General features: G+C 33.0%; 5 protein-coding genes across 11 annotated transcripts; 2 read left to right on the top strand and 3 right to left on the bottom strand.

Annotated features, from left to right (window-relative positions):
- The first annotated feature begins 1,446 nt into the window (after positions 1-1,446).
- LOC113873555 (adenylate isopentenyltransferase 3, chloroplastic) lies at positions 1,447-2,640 on the top strand. The gene has a single exon (XM_027511715.1). The coding sequence runs from the start codon at positions 1,678-1,680 to the stop codon at positions 2,638-2,640; it is 963 nt and encodes a 320-aa protein (XP_027367516.1). The 5' UTR covers positions 1,447-1,677.
- Positions 2,641-7,197: 4,557 nt separating this feature from the next.
- LOC113872588 (protein WHAT'S THIS FACTOR 1 homolog, chloroplastic) lies at positions 7,198-10,777 on the bottom strand. 2 transcript variants are annotated; one of them, XM_027510258.1, is made up of 3 exons: positions 9,470-10,777; positions 8,638-8,823; positions 7,198-7,748 (listed from the first exon to the last, which is right to left on the bottom strand). In XM_027510258.1, exon 1 carries the CDS (start codon positions 10,707-10,709, stop codon positions 9,552-9,554), a length of 1,158 nt encoding a protein of 385 aa, XP_027366059.1. In that variant the 5' UTR covers positions 10,710-10,777; the 3' UTR covers positions 7,198-7,748; positions 8,638-8,823; positions 9,470-9,551. The 2 variants fall into 2 exon arrangements, with proteins under 2 accessions (XP_027366059.1, XP_027366058.1); XM_027510257.1 differs by lacking the exon at positions 7,198-7,748 and having other exon boundaries at positions 8,264-8,823; positions 9,470-10,732.
- Positions 10,778-12,946: 2,169 nt separating this feature from the next.
- On the top strand, positions 12,947-19,657 carry LOC113871349. Of its 6 annotated transcripts, XM_027508420.1 has the most exons (10): positions 12,962-13,092; positions 13,357-13,416; positions 14,166-14,328; positions 14,415-15,226; positions 15,533-15,706; positions 15,810-15,926; positions 16,212-16,391; positions 16,678-16,724; positions 17,050-17,197; positions 17,237-19,657. In XM_027508420.1, exons 2-10 carry the CDS (start codon positions 13,369-13,371, stop codon positions 17,378-17,380), a joined length of 1,833 nt encoding a protein of 610 aa, XP_027364221.1. In that variant the 5' UTR covers positions 12,962-13,092; positions 13,357-13,368; the 3' UTR covers positions 17,381-19,657. The 6 variants fall into 6 exon arrangements, with proteins under 6 accessions (XP_027364218.1, XP_027364221.1, XP_027364217.1 ...); XM_027508417.1 differs by having other exon boundaries at positions 12,947-13,004; positions 14,424-15,226; positions 17,050-19,657; XM_027508416.1 differs by having other exon boundaries at positions 14,424-15,226; positions 17,050-19,657.
- Positions 19,658-19,755: 98 nt separating this feature from the next.
- On the bottom strand, positions 19,756-19,995 carry LOC113871350. The gene has a single exon (XM_027508421.1). The coding sequence runs from the start codon at positions 19,944-19,946 to the stop codon at positions 19,809-19,811; it is 138 nt and encodes a 45-aa protein (XP_027364222.1). The 5' UTR covers positions 19,947-19,995; the 3' UTR covers positions 19,756-19,808.
- A 3,390-nt stretch (positions 19,996-23,385) lies between these two features.
- On the bottom strand, positions 23,386-25,312 carry LOC113870744 (probable glutathione peroxidase 4). Its single transcript, XM_027507187.1, has 6 exons — positions 25,174-25,312; positions 25,004-25,080; positions 24,801-24,862; positions 24,578-24,696; positions 23,594-23,761; positions 23,386-23,480 (listed from the first exon to the last, which is right to left on the bottom strand). Exons 1-6 carry the CDS (start codon positions 25,225-25,227, stop codon positions 23,448-23,450), a joined length of 513 nt encoding a protein of 170 aa, XP_027362988.1. The 5' UTR covers positions 25,228-25,312; the 3' UTR covers positions 23,386-23,447.
- Between the last annotated feature and the right edge of the window lie 518 nt (positions 25,313-25,830).

Genomic DNA, 25,830 nt, shown 5'->3' with positions numbered 1-25,830 from the left:
TAGTTCGTCTCATGGCACATACACGTATAGAAATATTAAGCTCATTACTTATCAAAATCGAAATTACGATTTAAATTATCATATGCTGAAATTTTAAGCAGGCTAATTACCAGAGGGATAAAACGAAAAGCCAAACGGGAAGGTTGACAAAGAAAACAAAGTTGAAACGAATAAAACATAATATAATATTTTATTACTGAAGATTTTTTTTTTATATTTTGAACATTTTGCCTTTAGTTAAATTCTTACCCTCAATAACTTTTTCTTTTCAACACAAACGTTTAAAGAGAGGAAAGGTTGTCCCATGAACACGAATGGAATTCATACTTTTTATGTCTTATTATTCGATTTACAAGTTAAGTGATGCGAAGTAAAGTTAGCCCAGTTTAGTTGTTTGCATAATGCTAGCTTAAAAGGAATATTCACAAAGTAAACAAAGGTGAAACGAATACATGTACTTTTTTAATATTTAATTTTTTATATATTTTGAACCTTGTAATCTCTAGTTGAATTCTTACACACCTTAACATTTTAAAATATTTATTTTACCACACGAATGTTTAAACGTTTAAAAGGAGGAAAGATAGTCCCATCCATTATGAATGGAACTCAACTTTTTTTGTCTTATTATTTAATGTACTAGTTAAGTGAACATTAATGATAAGTTCCGTTAGTCTTTATTTTTATGAATACACAACAGTTTATTAATTATAATTAGTCTATCTTTAGTTAGATTTTTTTTTTTGAAAAAAATTATATTCGCTTAAAAAACTAATAAAATTAATTATTTCATCTAACTAGACTAATCCAAACGCACACAGTTGAGAATATGTTCAACCCAAACTTGAATGTTAATTCATTTATAAAAGTAACTTTATTTGAAATTTATGATATTTTTAGATTAATTTAAAATTATCTAAATATATATCAGTGCAAGTTCAATTATTTTTGTTTATTGTAAAGTAAGAGAATATTTTACCCTATCATGCGAGACACGATGAGTGGAAAAGCTGCTCTAACCACTAAATGCTAGCTACCGCCTAGCGGAAAACCCACACACATATATATAGACAAAATACAAAAGAAACAAACATTAGGGAATAATAAGAATGACCTTATCATTTATATATTCTTTATGCAATTTGCCATTCTTTGCCATATAACCCACTAAAGATAGAACCTACCGTGCCCACTGGCTTCTCAGAAAGAAGATGACCCTGAAGAGCTTCGTTGAGCCTCTGGACCATTATAACATTTCTATATGGCATAAAGTTTGTAGATATTTGACAACACCAAGTTGACAATCAATAATTCGTGACTACTTTATATTCATGAACAGGGAAGCAGAGAGTGACAGTTTTGACCTCTTTCGATTTGTCTACGCTATAAATATTCCACAAACCCTCTCTCATTCTCAATTTACCTCTACTTGAGTTCTTATGTGAGCTTTGAAGACGCGTTACACCTTTCATGATTGACCTTGTACACCAAATAAACACCCATCTTGTATTAGCTCCATTTTTTTTGGAGCTTTGTGTGTACTCTTCCAAATTATATATAAAAAGAATTCCCCTACCCCGTACTTTGCCTAATTGATTCTAAATTTTCATACTCTTGGTGGGTTTTCTTGTCCTTAATTTTCTCATAAATTGGGTTGGTCAGATCACACCCATCACCATGACCATCTCACTGTTTATGTGTAGACTAAGACAACCCGTAGTAAACGTTCCTTGTAGTGGCAAAAAACTTAATGTGAGGCAAATTCAGAAAGAGAAGGTAGTGTTAGTGATGGGAGCCACAGGCACAGGAAAGTCAAGGCTCTCCGTTGACCTTGCAACATGTTTTCCATCAGAAATCATCAACTCCGACAAAATTCAAGTCTACCAAGGACTTGACATAGTCACAAACAAAATCTCCAAAGAAGACCAACGTGGCGTACCCCACCATTTACTAGGAACACAAAACCCCGACACTGAGTTCACAGTAAATGATTTCTGTGACACTTCATCATCAGCCATTCAATCAATCACTGCCCATGAACAGCTTCCAATCATCGTTGGTGGTTCCAATTCATATCTTGAGGCTTTGATCGACGATGATGATTACAAGTTCCGATCAAGGTACGATTTTTGCTGCCTCTGGGTGGACGTGTCAATGCCTGTTCTTTATTCCTATGTAGCAGAACGAGTTGATCAAATGTTTCACAGTGGAATGGTTGACGAGTTGAGACCCTTTTTCAATCCCAACGGGGATTATTCAAGAGGAATTAGAAGAGCCATTGGGGTCCCTGAATTTGATGAGTATTTTAGGAGGGAAGCGTTTGTGGGTGAGGAAACGAGGAAAAAGTTATTGGAAGAAGCACTTAGTGCAATAAAGTTGAATACTTGCAAGCTGGCTATGAAGCAATTAGGGAAGATTCATAGGCTGAAGAATGTTAAGAGATGGGAAATTCATCGCTTGGATGCCACAGCCGTGTTTCGAAAGCGTGGACAAGAATCAAATGAGGCTTGGAACAAGTTGGTGGCAGAACCCAGTGCTATGATTGTAGCTCGTTTTCTCTATAATTCGACCAATACCAACGTTGTTTCTGGTCTTAGAGTGCCAGCTTCCGAGGGTGTTATGGCTGCGGCAACATGCTAGTTTTACCAATTAAAGGCGTTATTTTTGTTTGGCCATCATATTTTAGTTTTGTTTTTTCGCTTTTGGGGGGAAGGGGGAAGGACTTGTAATCATATTGGAAGGAGAGTTTGAAGAAAATAAGAAAACTTTTCGATCTCCTACTCATTGCAACAAGTGAATCATCTGGTCTCCTTCAATTTGTTGGAGTATGCAAGTCCAATTTTGACATTATATAATGAATTTTTGTTAACCTTTGTTCACGTTGAGTATTGTAATGGTTTAGATGATATAAAACTTAAGCATGAATGATTAAGGATGGGACGAATTCAATGAAGTTAAGGATGGGTCAAGATTTCTCCCTCAATTTTTTGGAAAAAATCCTTGAATTAACTCTCGAGAATATATATATATATATATATATGTCAAATATTTTAGTTTTTAAGATTTTTTTTGTTGAGTCCTGATTTTACAAAACAGTATTTTCTTTATTCCCTTTAAATCCAAAAGAATAGTAAAAAATAAAATAAATGACTAAAATAGTTTTTTTGCATTAAAAATCAACCAAAAACTTAAAATTTCAATGACATGTATCAAAATTTATACAATCTTAAGAAATGATTTAAGATTTTATTTTATTTTTAAATATAAATCTCTCTTTAGACATTCGTACGTATAGTTTTTTTATTCATCAATATAATTATGTATATACCAACATATATATTAGTTCAAATAAATAGGGTTCACTTTCCTTTGTATAATATAGTATTGAAGAAAGAATTTTGCCATTTTAAAGTAATTTTATTTCACTCAAACAAAATTATATTTTATAAAAAATAAATATAATCTAAAAAAGTTAGTTAAAAATATAATCTCATATTTAATCTCGAGTCATGTATATAAATTAAACTAATGTAAAAAATAAGTTAAATAGGAGTGATAATTAAAAAGTTAGTAAATTTGAATAAGGAAAGTTTAGACAATTTTAAAAAATGTTGTTCAAATGGTGAATAATTAGCAGGATATTAGAAGTGATAATATTCTCTTTCCATACTTACATAGCATCAACATGTTTCTTCTTTCTTAGGAGAGTAATGATTTAAAAAAATGATGCTGTTTTGTGTGGATTCATTCTATATGCATAAAAGTTTAAAATGACTTTGCATAAATTCGTATATTAAAATATAAGTAACGGTATTCCTTAAAAGAAAAATAAATCTAAGCTAAGTAGCACTGAGAAAAACAGTTTGAATTGAATTAATTAATTAATAAGAATATTTTATTTTTAAAAAATTATAATTAAAAATATAATAAATATCTTTCAATAAAGTTTATTATTAAAATTAACAAAATAAAAAATGTAATATTTTAGCGTTTTATTTTTACAAAAATGATAGGACCGTCCGTGGCTTTGTACACGAATAATTGGAGAAATGTAACGAATGGGATCTTAAACTTTGCAGTGTTAAAAGGAAGATTGAAAAGATTGGATTAAATTGAAAGGTGTTTGGATATCCAATCATATATCGTCCGTACATTTCTTCCAATTCTCCGTCTTTCAAAATCACACCAATCGCCGCTCCTTCCGTACGATACGCCCCATGCGTTGCACTTTCTTCCAATCATATCTTCATCGGTGCTAAATTTTCTTATGGACTGTTAAATTAAAATACTTGTTTAAATAAATAATTCAAATTATATTCTTTCATTATTTTAACAATTATTTAATTCAAAATAAATGCTTAAATAACAAATTTTTTTATATTAGTAAATTAAATTAAAAGATAATTAAGAATTTAAAAATAACTATAAATTAAAAAAATTATTTGATATGATAAAAAATAATATTAACTTTAAATTTTTTATTTGAAAATTATTTTAAAACATTTTAATTTTAAAAATTATGCTTACATATTATTATAAAACATTTGGAAAATATATTATTTTGTTTTTGAAAAATGTAAAATATTGTGAAAATGACTTAATTTTCTTTTTTTATCCCATGTCTATAATATTCTTAAATATGAAATATTATTAAAATAAAGTGATATTTTTGAAATTAAAAATAGAAGTATACAAAGTTTTAAATATGAAAAAAAAATGCAGCCTAATTAAGGTTTTGGTTCAAAAGTTTATATTATCACATTATTATTTCGATTTTTTAAGACAACATCATGAATCCAACTTAATGTTCGAGTCTTTACCCATTCTAATCAGTTAATATATATATGTTAGTTTTAATGGAACAAAAGGACCAAGATATGATTTTCTTTTTCCTTTTTCCAAGTGAAAATAGTCCACTCAGTTATCTTTTCAAACTATGCATAAATGCCTTTACGTTGTTCCACAGGATATATTGTCTTTTATTGCGATGTTGGGTTGGATTCTTATATACGCCCTTAGCTCATCATTTGGTCAAAGCAGTAGTCCCACTACCACTCCAATTAATATCTAAATCATAAAATTTTATATTAAAGATCTAGAGATATAGTTATTATTCAAAATTAGATTAAGCTTTTAGGAGATAATGTTGAAACTCTCCTCACTTTTAACGTTAAAATTATTTATTAATGTTTTTTTTTCAAGTGAGATTATTGAAAGCTTGAGAATGGAGTCAAGCACAAACTATTAAGGTCACTATTGCTCTATTAGTTCAGACAATGGAAGGGTGAGAATAAGGTGGATACTTGTAAAGGCAGTACTTCAAGTCAGTGTTAAATAGGATAATTTGGAGTATCTTTCTTCTATTCAGCTGGCTTGGTGAAGTGTGCGTGTGTATAAGAGGAGAATCAAATTCGGAGGATGTGATTTCAACATTGTCTAATAATGATATATTTGTATCTATCATTTTGAGTTAAATATACTCGTAGAACACACAATGAGTAGTAACAATCATTTTGAGTTATGCTTAATGTGCATTTAGATTAGTTCATTTTGAGTGAAAAATACAAAATTACCTCCTAATGAACTTTAAAAGAAGAATTACTCAATTAGTATGGGAAAATAAAAGAAATTAAAATGACTATGTTTTGGCATCTATTAGAAAGAGAACAGGCACTGTGAAGATTGCGCATTCTATCGAATGAGAAAATGACCAAAACAATGCTTAATCATCTTAGAAAAAAATATATAAAAACGATTATCATTCTATCACTATCACCTTTATTGTGGGCATGACTGACCCAAAGCCACCAATACCATATCAACAAGAAGAACGCCATCAGCATTATTCATAGTGGTTATTGCTCTGATCATATAATCGTAATGAAAACTATACAAGCAGGGTAGATTGTTTCTTCAAATAACTAGATAATTATCACTCGGGTAGAGGATGAGAGAAGGTGTGGGTAGTGGAAAAGTGCAGCACGACGCATGCTATATCCCGAGTGCCCTTATTGTTACACCAATAGCTAGAACCTTGAATTTTCTTAAATTATGTGTGTAAGACATTCATGTATCTTACATGCTTATAATAAATTAAAGCATCTCATATTTACACTTCCATAGAGCCAATTGAGCAAGGCTTTTGAGGCTATTAATCAGGGACTACAAAAGAGGAAATTATCCACTCGTAATGGATCAAAGTGAACACCAAATTTAGGACGTAACGGCCTAGCTATGACCACTGTTTACGTAGTGTGAGTAATATTAGTAATAATAATAATAATTCACCATGTCTTATAATATAATTTTATAATTAAGCACTTTACATTGTTTCAGTCACTCCCTGTCGATCGCCGCTACAAAGCTTTTTAAATAAAGGTTTAGAGCGCTGTCTGAATTAACACTCACTGTGTGCTTTCTAGTGTGCCACGCGTAGGAAATGAGAGACACGGGCATAGATTTCAAAAGGGGTAGTGGACACTTTATTTATTCTTTCCTTTTCACTATTATTATTATTATAGTAATTGCATCACTATTTTTCAGAGATATAAGGGTTTTTATATTGATTTTGTTCATCGTTATAAACAAACTCACCTCCCTACAAAAGAAAGAGTGAAGGAAAAAGTAGCACGTAATTTTAGTTCCTAAAATTATAAGCATTCATCAATTTAATTAGGTGTTGTTTGGGTAAGCTTGAAAATAAGTATTTGTAAAAGTAAAAAAATAAAAAATCAATAAAATTTGTCTTAAATTAAAATTAACTTATTTAACTTGAAGGGATAGATTATTTTTAACTTATTTAAAAGATTTATTTCATTTTTATATTATTTTTCTTCTCTTCCAATGACTTATTCATAAGTTTACACAAATAGGGCTTTAATCAATTTAGTTAATGAAATAATAAAAGAGTTTTTAGGAGGTGTGGAAAATACACGGGAGCTTTTTCATGTTTCTACAAATTGCATTTTGAATTTGTACTCTGATGGATGGGTACAAAAGGGTAATCAGTTTAATAGCAGCGAGGAAAATTTCCCCAAGATGATGAAGAAAAAGTGATGAAAAAGTTGTTAGAAGAGATGATCAGTGACCAAGCAGTGGATCTACGGTTTTGTTAGTTGAGCTAAAAAGTTTATCAATTGGCCAATAGCTTTGTAATTTAATGATATTTAATGTGAAGGCCTAAATTTAAAAATTCAGGTAATTCTAGTTATGCGAATAATTTCACCATGCTACAAGCCTACAAGACGCTTTCAGAGTGCTAGAGCACACTTTGTTCTTAAAACCTGATGGCAACAAATCAATAACCATAACTTGCCATACACAACATTGGATTCTTTTCTACTACTAAACTTTCCAGTCATCAAAATGTAAGATTGGCAATTATATTGGCCCACCGCATGAGTAAATGACATTACACGATTCTCCAATCATTATTGAGTAGTGATGCAGCGGTCTTGTAAGGAAAAGAGGCAATCGCAATAAAATTTCACACACACATTGGCTGTCAATTTCCCTTGCCACCGGCAACAGTTATCTACTTGAAGGGTGTGGCAGTGCCTGTGCCTGTGCTGGGGATTCCCGTCTCCCTCGTCGTCATTAAGGTGTGAAGGAGAGGGTAGGGGTGGTGATCCTGGAGTGAAAGATAACATTGCACAAGCATAGCTTACTAGCGCTAGTTGGGATGAACAAAGTGGGTGAAGAGGTGGTAGTGGCGAAGGAATAACTGGTGGCATGATCTAGCTCTCCATCTTTGGCACAAATGCAAGGAATGTCAGAATGAGAATTATTAAATTGAAAATATTGACTCTGTTCATATTGTATCTCTTCTGTCATGCTAATACATGGGAACCCAGAATATTTTTAATGTTCATAATGTCACCATAGGAAGTACACCTGCTTAAATACTTGCAAATTCATAAAGCTTGTTTTCAGTAGGTTGTTTATCTGGTGAATTACAATTGTCTAAAATGAGTTGTTTATACTCACCAATAGAATGATTTGAGGTCCTGCATGCTTACTATTTCTCATCTATTTAGTGTGATGACTTTGTAGGTGATAACAACCTATTCTAAATGGGATTCCAACTACCAACCTTATTCCTGAACAATGTTCGAACAGCTCATCTCACAAAGGTGAGGAGTGTGGATGAAGGAGGGTGAATCAGATAATGCGCAAATTAATAACATGCAGAACTTACGGGAAGAAACCATTTGGGGAACTTTTCTAGCGGAAGGTATATAGAGTGAGAGAAACAAGAGATATCAAATGAATAAACATATATGTCTGCTGCTTACAACCTATATTAGGTTCATGCTTGTCGCTGGGGTTAATGATTGAGGGCTAGATGAGCATTTTCTGCTTACATCCAAACTCAAGAGTAACCACTCATTGATTCTATGTAACTTCCAGTGTGTTAGAATACAGAGTACAACATAACCATAATTTCAACAAAGATTGACCAAAAGACAGGAGAGAAATTTTCTAACTTTATCCTGTTTGAAAGCAAACTGCTAATAAGTACCAGCTCATCATAAAAAAACCGGTAAATGTTATTCTGGTACCTTCATATATTAGTTAAATGACCGTTAGCGAGAACAATTCTATAAAATAAATATACATGTTGTCAAATCTTTATACCATTCCTTAGCCTGCTTCCAGCTGTTTCTGAAACGTGGAAATCAATTACTTATGTTGCTGCTCTGAGAATGTAATTTGGAGCAGAACATAGTCATCCAAGGATATGACTCATTTCTTCAATCCTTAGCACATTAACTCTCTTTCACTTTGAATCATCAGATGAAATCCACCATTAGATGCCTCAAGCTGAAATTCAGCATTTATCACATTTTGTTAACACCAATATACTACACGCTCAGTCTGAAACCAAAAGGATTATTTGAAGGATCTTGTTAAATTCCTAAATTCCAAAGCACAATGAGTTAGAGAAAGATAAATATAAAACTCAACGTCCCTCTTGCTAGTCTGACTTCAGTATTTTATTATGCATTTCAAAGGTCGACAAGGTTGATTGTTACATAGCCAATTCAAGCACTAAGGGCAAGTTTACTTTATAAGTGCATTCCAACAAGATATGTGAGTAAGAAACACAGTTTCCAACAATTTTTAGGAATATTTTTAAGTTAATATTAAGATATTTCAAGGAATGCAATGCAATACTTTGATTTCTGCCAATTTCAAAATTAGGTTTAACCGTTAACACTAGCACAAGTAAAACGAAATTTTAGTTTAACAACAATCCTCTGCCCGAAACATACCTAATTGGTCTCAGACTCTCAACAATATAGACACACACAAAAAGTTAAACACATATTACTGAACACAGCCAAAAACTTTTCATTGAACCATTTTTTAATAGAAGGGTACTACTATAAGGGGCAAACATTCAATTTTTCTACAACAATTCATGCACTTGAAGATTAAAAATCATAGGAAGTGAGGAGAATCATACTGGCCAGCAATGGTCAAGCTTTTTTCTCATGAAACTCCCCCAAACTGAAAGCTCTTCGTATCCACATGCCTGTTGTATATTTCTATTCACCAACTTTGACGGCCAACAGTTCCATATCTTCCTTAATTCTATCTTGTTTCAAGCTCAACTGCTCAGCTCTTTGCCGCCACCCCTCCTCCAACATCTCAACAAACTTAGCTTTTATCTGAAGCAGTGGATCCCAGTCAATCAACTTATCACCTTTGTATGCTTCTCTCAACACTGCTGTTTCAATTCCACCTTTCAAGGACAAATAGAAAATGCCCGAATGCCTAGTAAAAGTGCTTGAAAATGCATTTGAAAACCTATATTCATCACAAAACTTTCCAAGGATAGGCACGGGAATCCTCTTATGCAATGAAAGAGAAAGAAGCTCATGGAACACTCCAACCGACCTCTTTTCCATCTCTCTAGAAGCTTGATCCAAATGGGACACATCCTCATAAGGGGATACATAATCAAGCTCCATCCAATCCCTAATCCACTCCCTCATCTCTTTCTTCAGCACGAACCCTGGTGGAAGCTCCACATTGAAACTAGGCCTAACCCTTATCCCCATACGCATACTCTCCTCTTCAGCCCTTTGCTCAATAACGGATTTTGCAAACTCGGGGTTCCAAGAAACCAATTCCAGAAACGATTTCCCCTCCCCAGGAAGCCCAGTTAACCTAAAATATTGAGGGTACTTAGTAACCAAATCAACCAAAAAATCATTTGGGAACCCAAACTCCCTCTTCACATGAAGCAATTTATCAGCACTTACAACCTTATTCTTCGACATCATCAACAATTTACACAGCTTGGACACAAGCAAAGGCTCATTCTCCCTGAAAATCCGTTTTTCTTCCTCCAGAAACTGCCGAAGCCGGTCACCGACCCGGAGAAACCGAACAGGTTGGGTTTTGGGTTTGATGCGATCATAGTAGACATCGAACAAGCCCGGGTTTTGATTCAAAAAGGTTTCGACTTTGACCTTGAGGCGCATCCTTTCGCGGCGTTTTTCGAGGTAGCGCAGAGGAATGACTTGGCCCGGTTCGTTGAGGAGCTCCTTCACAACGCGAGCACATTGCTTATAACGCTTATCGAACTCTATGGCTCGGTCTAGTGCTGGGTCTTTGCGCCACATTACTTTGAGGCTTGATATGGATCTTGCGTTGAGGCAGAAAGAAGAGAGAGTGTGGATTTTGGTTTTGGAGAACATAGCTTCAGCTTGCCACGCACAGCCACCACACACTGCTTGGCTAGGCACCAGAGTAAATTATACGTCTTAATTTCGTAAGTTTTTTATTTTTTTTAAAAAAAAATTAGATCATGAGTTGTTAACAAAATTATTATATTCCTTTATTATATAATACGTTAGAGATTATGCAATAAATATTAACACAAATTTAGAATAAATTAATATGATATATTATGAAATTTGTAGATAAATTACTAAATTATATTAAAAAAATTATTAATCTTAATTCTCTATTTCTAAAACTAAAAATAAATAGTTAATAATAGTAAAATTTTATTAAAATAAAAAATATTTATTATATTTTTATAATTTTAATATAATAATTATATATTTTTTATAAAAAAATTATTTATAAATATTTAAATATAAATTTTAGATTAAATTTAACAAAACTTAAAAAAAAATTGTTAAATAACGTGTTATAAGATTGATCTTCACAAAAAAATCAAGTGGGTTGGGTTGAAAACTTGGTAAAATGACTTAAATGGACCTTTTACAGTAAACCTCATCCCTGACGAGCCCAAGAAAATTAAAAGCATTAAACCGTAATGGGAATGATGTGATGGGGAAATGGGGACGACATAGACACTGTCATTGTCATTGTCCATGGTAAAGAAACTTCCCTTAGTTTGAGATTTTCATTCTCACGTCAACCTCATCAGTTAATCATACACCCTATCATTTTTCTGGTGCCCCAATTTTCATCAACACATAAATTATGTGCCCCTTTTGTTTTAAACTTCCACAAAGAATGTGCAGGATCATCCATTGTGCACACCCTATACTACTTGGTGAGACTCAACCATTCCTTCACCTTCCTAATTTTAATTATTAGATCATAAAATTATTGTATTATTTATTATTAATGTGTTAACAATATTATATAATTTCAAATTTATGTATATAAATATTACTTTAAATCATTTTTAAAAGTTTATTACTCTTTTAAAAATTTATGACAAATAATTTAGTATTTGAAAGACAGTTGCAATTGTTATAAATATCATTTATCAAGAATGAAATTTTAGAATTCTTTGATTATAAATTTATACTAAATGATTTTATAGCTCAACAAGTTTATAAAAAATTATATGAAAAAGAATACATTATATCATGTCTCTCTATTTTTTTTTATGCAAGGCCTCAAATTTATCAAACACAACCCCTCATGATATTTGTTTTTGAAAGAACAACCTTATTATTTGGTTAAATTTTAGCTTACTTGGTGTTCAATTAGATCCTCAATTATTTCATATAATTGCTTTGGTCAGGTTTGGATTGAGTTTATGATCTCCAATTTGAGTTTAGTAGTCTGCAGGCTACCTTGTTAGTTGTTAACCCACATGTTAAACTAAAATTTTTTACATTTAATCATACTTAAAGTTTAATTAATCTTAATTCATTCAACCAGCAGGGTAATCGAACTGCCCTGGGAAATTTGGCATAAATACTTGTATTTCTCTTGTACATCAAAAACATTTTTAAATAAATTTAAAATTAAAATAGTTTAAATATATCAATTATTGTAATATAAATTTACCTCTTTTCAATAAATTATTTATATATAAAATAAAAATTTGATTGTAAATTTTAAAATCGATATTTCTTTATTTTTTATTATTTATTTTTAAAATATAAAATTAAAAACAACGCAAGGTAATTAAGAAATCATTTTTTTAATTTAACAGTTAATATCAGATAATATATTATTTTTTCTTAAGTCAAAGAAATGTTTTTAAACCACGGGACATGTCATAACTTAAATAATAAGTAATCTTTAGTTTAGCAATTAAGAACCAGTCGCAAAGTCTAAAGGTATGAAAATGGAAACAATGAACAAGAAAATACAACTTCTTTCAATTTTACTTTTTTAAATCGTTATTATTAGTATCAGCATCATTTTTTGAAATACAAAGCAACTATATTAATATAATATAATAGATTACTCAACAAAAGAAAATATGTTTTAAAATGAATTTTATGTTTTTATAATTTTATAATGAAAAATTGTTGCCATTGAATTTTAGTTTGTTTTAACTTATTTTAAATAATGAAATAATAGGTAACCTTCAACAAAATCACCGTGTTTTGACCCTTTTTTATTGGCCATGCCAAATGTTTGGACTGAAACACCCTCCGTTTTCATGAAATTGACGGTTATATCCAATTTCTTAGCTCAGTCACTCTTCATATTTTCAGAAAATAGGAAAAAGCTAGTTTCCGTGTGGTCCTCAATTCAATTCCACTTTCACACTGGTCAGGGTCATTCCTTCTCTTCCATCCTCAATTTTTCTTTCTCTTTCGATTTTGGTTCCATTCTCTTCTTAGCCACACTGAAATTTAGGTATCCGAAGATTTTTCATTTTTTCTTACATACATACTTGAATGACAGGGTTTTTCACTTTAGCACTAGCAAGAGATTTCGTTACCTCATTCGAACAGTGAACTTAGGGTTCCTGAGCGTCTTCTTTTAACGAATTATATTCATAATTCATGTCGATAATTTCCCCCCGATTTTAGGTTTCAATCGCTTTTACGTGTTACTATTTTTATATCATTGAAGCATCAATATTAAAACAATCCCCCCCTTTTTTTTGGAACTTTGCAGATAGTCTCGATCATGGGTTTCAATTCGGTTTACAGATGCTTGCAGGAAATATTTCCACAGGTATAACTCTTTACTTTATAATTTTTCTCCCAAATGTTTAATTGCAGAATAATCCTTTATTATTTTGTTTTAAGTTTAATTATTGGTTGTTCTGTGATCCAGTGTTATTTGTATTTTAATTCTGGATTGTGAAGTTGATTCGGTATTCAAATATAAAATTAATCAAATTAAATGAAAGATTGCACATTGGACTCTCTAGTTGAGCATTAAGTGCATAAAGTTGGTTATGTTGGATGAATGGATATTGGATAACATGTATCTTTCCTTTCTCACCCAATTTTTTTTTTCCCGATGCTGATATTTTCTAGAAGAAAAGTACAATTCTATCCAATTTTTAAGAAATTTGTAAGGCTTTGTTTGTGAGTTTGATTTAGGGGGAAGGGAAGGGGAGGGATTTTTAAAAGTTACTCTTGTTTGGGGAGTTATTAAAAATGGAGGGGAAGAGTAGGGGAATTTCAGAAGCTCTCCAAAACCCTCTCACGTAATTTTTAAGTTCCCCGAATTTGCGAGTTCTTTTGTTGAATTGAAAAATTTACATCCAAACTTTACCTTTCAACCTTTCCTTTGCTCTCTCCCTCTAAACTCCCAAACAAAGCCTAATGGTAGTTGCCATATGCTTGAGAATGAGTCTTTAAATTTTCCAAAACCTGGACTATATATAAAGGTGTATTAATCTGGGAATGTGTCTGACTTGATATCAATAAATGCTCCTAACTGATGACTGTGTTTTATCATTTTGCACTGAACAGGTTGATGCCAGATTACTGAGGGCTGTGGCTATTGAACACCCAAAGGATGCTGATCTAGCTGCTGGAATTGTTCTCTCTGAAGTCATCCCGTTCATGACCAAAAAATCACCTCCTGCTACTCCTCCACATGAACAGGGCCATGGATCCCCAGTAAATATTGCAGGTGCATTTAGTTTTTATAAACATTCATTTCTATATCACTGTACTTGCATTGAACTGGTTAACTAATATATTTCTTATGACATGTTGAATCTGTAGTTGAAAGTGAGGAAGAAGGTAATATGTTAAGGCATCGTCAGCCTGTTGAAGACATACATGCGGGGTCTTCTTCTGCTCCACATTCTACATCTGTAGAAATTACTAAAACTGATGATTATTCTTTTGGACTGGATCTGAATGTGGCTCTGGATGAGTCCACACTGTCAAGTGCCTGTAATTTAAATGACGGTGCTGATAAATTTCTTGGATTGAATGAAATTAAGGAGCTAAATATTTTTTGGAATGCTGAAGATAACTTCAACGGAGAGACCTCATACAAGATTGCTCCAGAGACATCAAATGGCTTTACTCAGGGAGCTAATGAAAATTTTGATCAAGGACAATTTCATGTGGATGTTGATTGTGAAAATTTGATATCTTCTGGTATATGTCAAGAGATGGAAGTTACACAGAATCACCTTGGCAAGGAAGTTGCTTCCTCTAATAACAATGGCAATAGAATTGGAAACCATTTAAATGAAGAGTGGGTAGATTTTGTAGGTCCTTCAGCTGATGATTATGATGCCACTATTTGTGATACAAGTCACAGACTAGAAAATTGTGAAACTCCGTTTATTGAGATGGAAAACGCTGTGGCTCAAGCAGCTTGTCATGTTTTCGAGAATCCACTAAATGCTGAAGAAAGTCTCCAATTCGAATTGGATGTTGGTCCTTCTGGTGCTGTTGATGAAACTAATGGCGTTGAAGATGAGATTGGTGGGAATAATGCAGTAAGCGAATATAGTCAAGTGAGCAGGATTGATCTGCTTGAGGAGATAATTGATGAAGCCAAAACTAACAAGGTATTATTAGTCCTAGATTATTATAATCGGATGTTGGGAATACTAGCCATATAATGAATCATATGGCAGAAGTTGTGAAGCTGACATTAAAAATCATTATTGCTAATGATGACTTGACCTCCTATACATGATTAAACTATCTATAGAGTAGATAGATAGCATACATACCAACGCATAAATTTTATAAATTTTCTTCTGTGTGTGTGTATGTATGTATTGATGTAATTACAATATGGTGGTTGAAATATGGTAAAACTTTAATACTTCTGAGTCCTGACATCCAAAGATCATTTGACACTGATGCAGAAAACGTTGTTTTCATCAATGGAGTCTCTTATCAACTTAATGAGAGAAGTGGAACTTCAGGAGAAAGCTGCAGAGCAGGCCAATATGGAAGCTGCTACAGGAGGGTCTAACATTCTGGCTAGGGTAGAAGAGTATAAAACAATGTTGGTGCAAGCTAAAGAAGCAAACGACATGGTATGTTATTAAAAATTATAGTTCTGGAAGTTACAAAATCTTTGGTGTTGCTGTTTTGCATGTGATGAACAAAAAATATTTATCCTCAAAATTTTCTTTGCAGCATGCAGGAGAAGTTTACGGAGAAAAAGCAATTCTGGCAACTGAACTGAAGGAACTTCAATCACGTCTGCTCAGCTTGTCTGATGAAAGGGACAGGTCACTTGCAATTCTTGATGAGGTGCTTAAGTGCTTTACAGTTTAATATGTTCATTTGAAAATTATTCATCAAAGCTTTGCGGCATAGGTTTCTGCATTTCGGAATACCTTTAACATTGTTCTGACTATTGTAATAATCAGATCATCTCACTGTAATTACTTACGAGCAATGTAGGACATGTGGTTTAATAATATTGTTTATGAATTGAAAACCTATTCCTTTGTGCAATTAAATTGCTTAACATGATGTAAAAGAAACAAAATTAACAGCATCTTACTCGGTTCATCTTCTGGTTCTGACTTCCAGATGCGACAAATTCTTGAAGCACGACTAGCTGCAGCAGAAGAATTGAGGAAAGCAGCTGAGCATGAAAGGCTTGCAAAGGAGGAATCTGCACGAAAGGCTCTTGTTGAACAGGAAACACTGGTGGAAGAGGTAGTACATGAGTCAGGAAGACTACAGCAGGAGGCAGAAGAGAATTCAAAGGTTACTAGTGTTTCTCCTGCTCCTAAATCATTTTGTTTAATTTCATGGAGTGTTCATGTAGTATTTTGTTGAAAGCTCCTGTAAAGTGAGCTTGTTTTGTAAGTAAACAAATGAGTGTTTATCTACCCTTAAATCTTTAGCGGGTTAAGGTCATAATGCACTTTAAATTAAATTAAGGAATGATACCCACTTATTCACTTAACAGGCAAACTCAATTCTAGAGTTTTTTATTTTTTCTGAATATTTTATGATTTTTATTTTAATTTCTTCCTTTTCATCTATGCAGTTGCGTGAGTTCCTGATGGACCGTGGACGGGTTGTTGATATGCTGCAGTAAGTTGTTTTTCTATTTAAAATACGGTTGTATTTACTGTCGGTTTCCAATATTATAGGAATGCTTCTCAACATTTTTACAGAAGTTATTTTGATTTTGATCATGACCATGAGGTTACATTTTTATATGGTCATTTTGTGACTGGATGGCATTTTGTTTGATATCGTTTCCCTAAAATTGCTGATTCAGCCTGGCTAGGACATGGAGATTCTTTCTTTTCTTCCCTCAGCATACTTTTCTGTGTACTATGTTATGAATTATGACTTCTGTAGTCGTGTGATATCTTTCTAATCTAATATGTTTACTGTTCATTTAACTTTGCAGAGGAGAAATTTCTGTTATTTGTCAGGATATTAGGCTTTTAAAGGAGAAATTTGATGCAAATCTTCCGTTGAGTAAATCCTTCACCTCACGCCAGACTAGTTGCATCTTAGCTTCTTCAGGTTCGTCCCACAAAACCGTGGCATCTGATGTGGGTTCTGAGCACAGTGATTCATCTGAAATTCGCAAGACCAGTCCGGCAGCCTCAATTGAAAGCCTTTCTTCCAAAAGTGGGCACGACGAGGAAAAATCCCAAGTTGATCGCAATGCTCTTCTTGATGATGGGTGGGATATTTTTGAGAAAGATGCAGAACTGAATTCGGGAGTTTACTGACTTTTTGTTCTGCTGAAAGAGGAAAGAACCTAGGAGTTCGAGCTATTATTTATACTACAAATAAACCTTAGAATTCCTTGGATGTCATTGATTAGTTGTGAGCTGGATATTTACTTTCAAGCTTCCGTTTCAAACAGTAGTAATAGCATAAATAGTAGCTTACTAGCTTTGTAATGTACAACTTTTATATACGTCCTCGAGGTTGGGTTCTCATTGTTTCCAGATTTTGTATAGAAAATGTCATTGGGAATAATGGAGTATTTAGTTTATACTTGATTTCTTTTTTCTCATCTGTAATGATTATTGGTTTTTTTCTATCTTCATTTAATTACTCATAGGGTTGTTGCGGGACATCCCTGGTTTGCGCTCTGCTAAGCATTAAGACCCAATCAGAATCTGGGTGATGTGTATCAATGTGTGGAATAATTGGTGATACAGGTGTAGCAACAAAACGTTGCGGTGAACCAAATAAACATGTGAATTGGGAATTATCCCCTTTCCCCAATGTGAATGGAAACAGAAATTTATCTCAATCGGTGCCGACAACACTGGTTTGATTGGGTCATATGTTTTAATATATTTCCTTTTCCTCTTCGCAGTATGATATTTCTTGGTCGTATATTTCCCTGGTAGTTTTTCGTGGATAATTTTTGGGTCAACGTGCCACCGCCAGATTATAATTTAGTGTTTAAAGTCAAATTATTATGGAAATGGTATAGGTTGGGTAAAATGAGACGGTTGACTAGTATTCTTATTTCTGGTGGTATTTAGAGAGGAATCACCTAATTAACTTATCTACAGTTGGGCTTAGATACCAAATCGGAATGTTTCTGATTATAAAAACCATTAAGAATAATAATTATAACATTTTCGGGTGCTTATGGTGTTTTCGTGAATTCAATTTTCTTTTATCCCACTTTGCCCGTAGTGGAATATGAGCGTGATCAAGATATAATAAGTTTGTATACTTTAATACGTTAGTAACATGAGAATCAATAAAACGGTGCATCAAATGGGATCGGATTTCCGAACAAATATTATAATCTACAGGTCGTAGAAAATAAAAAGAAAAATCATATACAGAAGTGACTGTTTTTACTTCATAGAAATGTATCCCCTTCCCCTTTATCTTTCCTATATTAGAATCAAAATCAAAATCAAAATTTATTGGCAAAGCAGAGTCTTTAGAATTTGCTGAGCTCTAATTAGCTGTCATCAGCTCCTTCCCTTTGTTAGACAATATAATATTATAATAGTTCAACGGCTTGTTTTCCAAAACAACACAATGAAATGTTAGTGGCCAAAACATTTTTTCTTTTCAAAACATGTTCAGACCATCTTTTAAATTTAACCTACCTTTTGTCGAATTTACTTACAATCGCTGACAACTTTTAAGTACTTACTATATGAAGCTAAAAACGTCATTGATTAGACATGTTCATTTGATTGTGTTGTGAAATGAAATACAGAAAGAAAGAGACATAAGAAGGGAATTATAGGTTATTGCAGGAGAGTTGAGGACAATATTTTGTTGCAAGTTAGGTTGCTCCACTACCAGTGTTCATTTATGTGACCAAATAACAGTTGTTCTTTTTAAAGACATTCGTGCTTTTTATGCCCTCGACTATTTGCTATTTTATGTTTTGGATGCCATCATATTCCATTTAACTCGTGGGATATGACTGAAAATCCAATATGGGGCCGTCATTAACCGTCCCTTGTGTAACTCTACTAGCTTTCCTTCTACTGATAAGCTCAGTCATAATCAATATTTTGCAAAATAAGATTTAACATGAAAACTGAAGATTAAATGAAATTGCAAATTAATTAATCCATTATATTGACTTCTAGTGTGATAGGAAATGGTTGGTAATCCATTGACTTCAAAGTCATACGCCCAACTCAACGTTTGCTCATAATAATGTATGATTGATTTATTAGTATTCTAGTAAGAATCTTCTCTATTACAGAGTCAACAAGTTACTGAGAGAGATTAAGGGATTGTAATTTTTTACTCTAGAAAATTAGGGGCCCAAATTTGGTTGTCCCTCTACCATGGTAGCGTAAAAGTGATAAAATAAAAAAACAAAGGCCTTGTTTATGTGTGTGCATGCGATATCAACAAAATTGAGACACGAGTCTGATATATTGAATTATAAAATGCTATTCTGTATATTTGTAATTTACACGTTCAGCAGGAACTTCTGCTTCATCTACCATGTTTAATTACCTACCTACCTACCCCCTAACATAAACTATGTCACTTTTGACTGTTCTATAGTATTGCCACCCCCGAAGTTCCCAGAGGGTACAATACATGTCTAAATTCATCTCTTCTCTCTTGGCATGGTTTTAAGCGAAAATGGGTACCCAAATTCTGCTTGACCAACCATTTCTTCCACTTGGGGTGGCACCAAACTGTGATATTTTACTCATGCCAACACAAGAGTAATACAGTGCATCTCCAGATTATGTAAAGCCGTGTCCTTTGCTGTCGAACTTGTTTGGAACACCGCTCCCATGATCGAAGCTTTGAACCTCTCACTGAGAATACATTAGCTGCCATTTGCTCTTTACTTCAAACCTTGCTTGTGTGAAATTAAGTTATTGAGGAGACTTATTGGAAAACTGTATTTGTGGTCTGAAGGCTAAGGGGAAAGAGTGAACCATATATATAGGGAAGAGTGAAGAAGATATGAAGGAAGTAAATTTGTGGTGGATGACATGTTATGGCCCATGGTTGCAGAAATGAGACATGTCCCACCATCCACCTAAGATGACAAAGTTACAGCCATGAGTCTGTCCCCTTTGCCAAACCCGCTTGAGAGGGACTACTCATCCACTATTACTCACTAAGGGTCATCCCTTGTCCCTTCTTGGTTAATGCCTATCCCTTTTGTGGGATGTGTCTCTATCTACTTAGCTACAATGCATGTTATCTTCTAGTTTGTTTTATTTTCTTTTGCTTATTTAAATAAGACATCAATGGACACCCTTGTATCTATAAAAAATGAATGACCAATAAATGGTGATAATGTAAAGTAATATATTGTACATTGATTGTTGTATGTTGGTTGCTAAAAACGACATATTCTTGATAGCAGTTATACAATACGTCTAACCATTTTTAATCTGCCTTCTATAGATCAATTAAACTATTAAACCAGTCGGTGGATGAAGTATTACAGATGTAATTATGACTAAATAATAAGATTATCTAAGTATGGAAAGGCTCAAAGGCATGACTCGTATCTCCAAAACAAATAGTTTAAGATCTTTAAATGGAGCTGCCACTTGCACCAGGTGGAACAAGAGGGACGAGTATTTCTTCCGTACTTCTGAGGTATGAAATTTCTTCCTCCATGAAATATCTTACCTTTAATTTTTAAGGTGGAAAGAAAAGAGGTAAAGAGTAAGAAAAACTAAAGGTGGAGATTTCTTCTTGGAGAACGGTACTGCAAGAGGGATATCAACTTTTTCAAGATGACATTGTTTTTCTGAGAAGTGGGATTCAACCCTTACAATAGAGGGTTTGTCTAAGTTACCTCGTGGAGTAAATAATTTCATTTAAAGTGAAGTAATGAAACTAAAATATTATATTAAAAAGTATATGAACTTTTTACGAATAAAATCTTATTAATTCACTTAAAATAAGATTATTTATGTCATCAGATATCATATAATCCAAGCCATGGTTGACATGATTCACATAACAAACCTCAATTATTCTGTTTGAACAAGCTGACTCAGGCACACGATACTAGCTAGTAGAATATGGACGACATTCTCTTGTCCCTTTATGAAATAATATTCCTCCCCCGTCCCCCTCCATATATATGATATAAACATTTTTTTTAATACTAAATAACACTGTCATCACTCAGATTTATAACCCAAGTGAAAGACTGAAAAACACAATCAAAATACTAATTTCGTTTATTATATCTCAGTCCAATCATAGACCCCTTTCACGAGAAAAATAGCGTAAAACATGCACCCCCCACAAAAAAAAAAAAAGAAAGAAAGAAAGAAAGAAAGAAAGAAAGAAAAAGAAAACATCAAATTTCTCACATGAATTTTGTGGTTTGAGTAACTTTTAATACACTTGGATAGTACTGGCAACGCTATTGGTGTATTCATCCTCACATTGACGTTGAATACACCTAATATAGAACATGCTTTTTCACACACGAGGTCATAACATAATCATGTGTTCCCAACGGAACAACTTCTTGAAGGCACTTCTGTGCCCTCCAGTGGAGTTCATGATCACGTGTACTGTGTTGCCTCAAAGAAGAACCAAGTCGTTGTCCTTGTCGACCTGACATGTCTGCCGCTTATCATTGCCGGCAGCCATAAACCACGTCAAATTCCTTCATTTTCACTCAATGTTTAGGTGCTTCTTGGTGAATATCATCTTCACAAAACGTGATTTCACTCTCACATTTGAAAGTAATAGTCCCACATCGCTATGTCTGCTATTCCAAGTGTAGGCAGCGTGGGCAGCATTGGGCCAGCCTCTATAAGATTGAGTTATTGGGTTAATGTGTATTTTCACTTACACGTGTGTCTGTGGGTATTAGTTTTCCGTCATATGGGCCCGGCCCACGTGCGAAACTCTATCCTGATTTTTCAGGTAGGGCAGAAAATTGAAAATTGAACTAGGAAGTTTTCATCTTAATTAAAAATTAAAAAAATTCGAAAACAAGTCAAGATGTTGATCCCTTCAAAATAAACATTTATTTACAAAAAAATGTTAATTGATTAATCATTTGCTACTTACATTGTAGTGCATTGGTTTTCTTCATTGCCAATGTCTGAATTAACTTGAAAAATTAAAAGTATAATTTGTGTAAACTAAGCTTTCATGTCCTTGTCCAATTACAATGAAAGAGTAAAACAAATTGAAAGGATAAGATATTTGTGGTGCAGCCGTGTGATTGTCTACCCCATTTGCTGGGTGAAACTTTAATGTTGGCCTAAAGTATAAAATTTGATCACACGCCTCTCACAATAAAGATTGTCTTGATATTGGACTAAAGATTGTCTCAAGACTCAACAAAAGAAAACAAAATAATTGAGGGCACTAATACACATTTATGTCCATCGCTTCACAGCTTATGGGCCTTAGATTTCAAGGGAGAAGGAATATTATCTCAAATAAAGATAATGTTATCTTGCATGCTATAACAAACCCTTGCAATTGTAATTATACATCGGTTATGCATCTGTATTGTTGACAAAGAAATCGTACCAATACCTTATAAGTAATTCAATCATTACGAGTTGAATCAACTCTTTGACTCCATCTTTTTTATTATCTGTATATATATCGGTTTTAAATTTGGCTCCATAAAAATACATGCAAGAGAAAATAGTGTTGCCCTATGTAGTACTTGAATTCTTCCCTTGTTAGGAAGAAGCGTAGAAACTTTGGTTATGTACTTGGTTCAAGCACTGCAATGCCTCTCTCTCTCTCTCTCTAAATTATATATAAACAGGTAAATTAAGTTTCATGTGTGCGTTCTATACTATAATTGTGGTATAATAGTTTAAAATTCATGTAAATATACCACGCGTATTTGTTTCACACGATAAAGAAAAAATGGAAGATAGCGCATAAACTTAGTGAGAAATGAAAAATTACTGCATTCTCCTGCCAAATTATTTCATACTTCTATTAAGATGTGCCTAAAGAAAACAACTGGAAAGAGAAAAACAATTAACCAAAAGAATATTTTTCACCAATTAAAAATGAAGCACTTCTTATTTTTCACCTCAACTTTTTGTTGTACAAAAACCTGCTTCGAGATACCACTTCCTCAATCAAGCAAGCTCATAGTGACGTACGTTTACTTTACAAAAACAAATAGAATCAATTTCCTTACAGAATAATAGATATCGAAAGCCAAAAAATAAATTTCATGCAACCACAACAACACAAATAAAACAATTGGCATAAATATGCATTAAATAATCACAAGGATAAACATTAATCACATATTTTTCTCTTTTGGTTTCAGATAACTTCAACACGAGCAATGGTTTGAAATAATTGTGGAGTCTTTCAAGCCACCCGCAATGCCTTCTTGATGTCATTCTGTAGAAGATACAAAGCAACAACTCGTGAATTAAGCACATTTTAGTATTTCACAATTCACACACATACCAGACACACTCGGGGAGAGAGAGAGAGAGAGAGAGAGAGAATACTTCAATGGCCAAAGGTTTGGTGGTTGGGCTATAACGCTGGATGACACGCCCTTCTTCATCGACTAAAAACTTCGTGAAATTCCATTTAATCCTAGGCCCCAAAAATCCAGATTTCTGTGCTTTGAGAAATTTGTAGACAGGTGCTGCATCTGATCCATTGACACGTATCTACACATAACGTGGAATTTTAAGGGTGAGGTTAATATTTGTTAACCATTGTTGATAGATAGGAGAATAAAAGTTTGTGGGTACAACTGCTGCCAAAATGGTGAGTTTATCATAGTCAGTAATATGATATATAATTCAAGTTACAAAATGGTTTCATTATTTGAATGATACTACTGAGCTAATCGTATTTTATTAGGACTATGATTAGCCATAATAAGTATTACATAGAATTAACCAAAGACTACATAACTCACAAAAGTGTTCACATCTCAATCAACCCAAGGCTTTTATTATGTTCAATATCTTATGCAATTTCAGGGTTGGACCAAACAAGTGAGTAGTAAGAAATTAGAATAAAAAATTTATAAAATTATGCATCACTAAAATTGAAGTTGGATGGTGGATAATAAATAAAATATACAAACTATGGTCTAAATCCTCTTTGAAATTTGAAGTTATATCATTTTTTAATAAATTTTTAATCTATAAAATATTGTATAGGATAAAAAATTTATATGTAGTAATTTTTTATTAAAAATATATAATTAATACAATTTAATGCATAGATATTATTAAATACTACATTTTTTAATTAAAAAATTATTTTATAATCTTATGCAATATTGTACGAATTAAAAATATATTATTTTAATGTTCTCTAATGCTATAGTCCATCGGATGTGAGAAGGCAACAGTGAGTTAATAACTGTTTACACTTCTCAATATCACTTGAAGACTTAACCATCTCATATTATTGTCTTTTCATTCATTTTCTTTCTCTCTCTATATGTGTGTGTGTGTGCGCGCGCAACGTACCTTCCCAAAAATGGGATACTCAGCCTTATATCTTGTACACACAAACTCCTGCGCCTCCTGGCTAGTCCCTGGCTCTTTCTTCAAAAATTGGTTGCATGGAAATGCCAATATCTCAAGACCTGAAATCAAAACCAAAATATTCTCAACTGTGATCAAATTCCTCTTTGGCCTATCATTCTAACTAGGTGAAGAATGAAGATCAACAGCTTCTTAAAAAAAATACCATTGCTCTTGTATCTGGTGTAAAGCTGAGTTAACTGGGTATAATTGGCATCAGCAAATCCACTGGTTTTTAACGTGCATGAATTCAGTTAGCCACAGAAAAGATAAAGGGTACACTGATATATTTTTTTCTTCCTTTTGTTTAGGTCATTAAGAAAGGAAACGCAACACAAGAAGAAAGTTGAGTTAGAAAAAGAAAATAACCATTTAGATGCAACATTGATTACAAGAAGAACTTTCCCTCTGTAGGCGTTGAGGTTCACATCTTTGCCCCTGGCATCCTGTGCCACCAATCAAAATTATGTTAACAGATAAGAATGATAATGTTTCTGTTTCGGTCAAGACCTCGGCATAACTACGTATATATATTATACCTTGACTGTGAATTCATGGATGCAATTTTCTGTGATTGATTGCGAAGCACCCATTTGAAGATGTAAAGAATACACTCTTCCGACTACTTTTCTCTTCTCTTTCCCGATCTACTCGCAAGAGTTTGAGTCTGTTTTCTGTTTATGTCGCACACTGAGTTCAACCATTTATAGCATTCTCATTCACCATTTTTTTTCTCTGCATTCTCTGTGCTGATTTGGCTACTCATCGAGTGCCAGCAAAAAAATAGAAAATAAAAACCAATATAATAAGTAAGATGAATGCCTGTTTAATAAATTTGAATTAAGTATTGTTAAATAAATTGAAGTTTAAGATAATTTGATATTTTATTTAACTTTAGATGAAGGGTTTTATTTGAGTATTTTTAAAAGATACTCTATTTTGTAATAATATTTATGATTTATTATTTCATAAAAAATATTAGATGAGATTATATTTCAAGTAACAAACTATAGGTAACAGGTAGCCGGAATTTAAGTATCAACAGTTATGAATTAGAGATCAAAATAATTATTTAATAGATAATTTTTTAAAATGAAATGGAAGTATAAAAATGCATGCTCATGGAAGTATAAAATGAATTTAACAAAAGAATTCCATTTCAACAATTTTTTTTCGATTGATTAACACGACTCCAG

The sequence above is a fragment of the Abrus precatorius genome, unplaced genomic scaffold (assembly GCF_003935025.1).
Source record: "Abrus precatorius isolate BTA unplaced genomic scaffold, Abrus_2018 Scaffold7, whole genome shotgun sequence".
NCBI classification, from domain to species: Eukaryota; Viridiplantae; Streptophyta; class Magnoliopsida; order Fabales; family Fabaceae; genus Abrus; species Abrus precatorius.
Note: the sequence above shows the minus strand (reverse complement) of the source record. Positions and strands in the feature narration are given on the sequence as shown.

Coding starts and splice junctions, on each gene's coding strand:
- LOC113873555 (XM_027511715.1), top strand. CDS start 1,678: ATGACCATCTCACTGTTTATGTGTAGACTAAGACAACCCGTAGTAAAC.
- LOC113872588 (XM_027510258.1), bottom strand. CDS start 10,709: ATGTTCTCCAAAACCAAAATCCACACTCTCTCTTCTTTCTGCCTCAAC.
- LOC113871350 (XM_027508421.1), bottom strand. CDS start 19,946: ATGGCAGCTAATGTATTCTCAGTGAGAGGTTCAAAGCTTCGATCATGG.
- LOC113870744 (XM_027507187.1), bottom strand. CDS start 25,227: ATGGGTGCTTCGCAATCAATCACAGAAAATTGCATCCATGAATTCACA. Junction 24,697..24,800: donor CACCAGATACAAGAGCAATG/GTATTTTTTTTA, acceptor TTTTGATTTCAG/GTCTTGAGATATTGGCATTT. Junction 23,762..24,577: donor AGTATCCCATTTTTGGGAAG/GTACGTTGCGCG, acceptor CGTTATGTGTAG/ATACGTGTCAATGGATCAGA.
- LOC113871349 (XM_027508414.1), top strand. CDS start 13,369: ATGGGTTTCAATTCGGTTTACAGATGCTTGCAGGAAATATTTCCACAG. Junction 14,329..14,414: donor ATCCCCAGTAAATATTGCAG/GTGCATTTAGTT, acceptor TATGACATGTTG/AATCTGTAGTTGAAAGTGAG. Junction 15,927..16,211: donor CACTTGCAATTCTTGATGAG/GTGCTTAAGTGC, acceptor TCTGACTTCCAG/ATGCGACAAATTCTTGAAGC.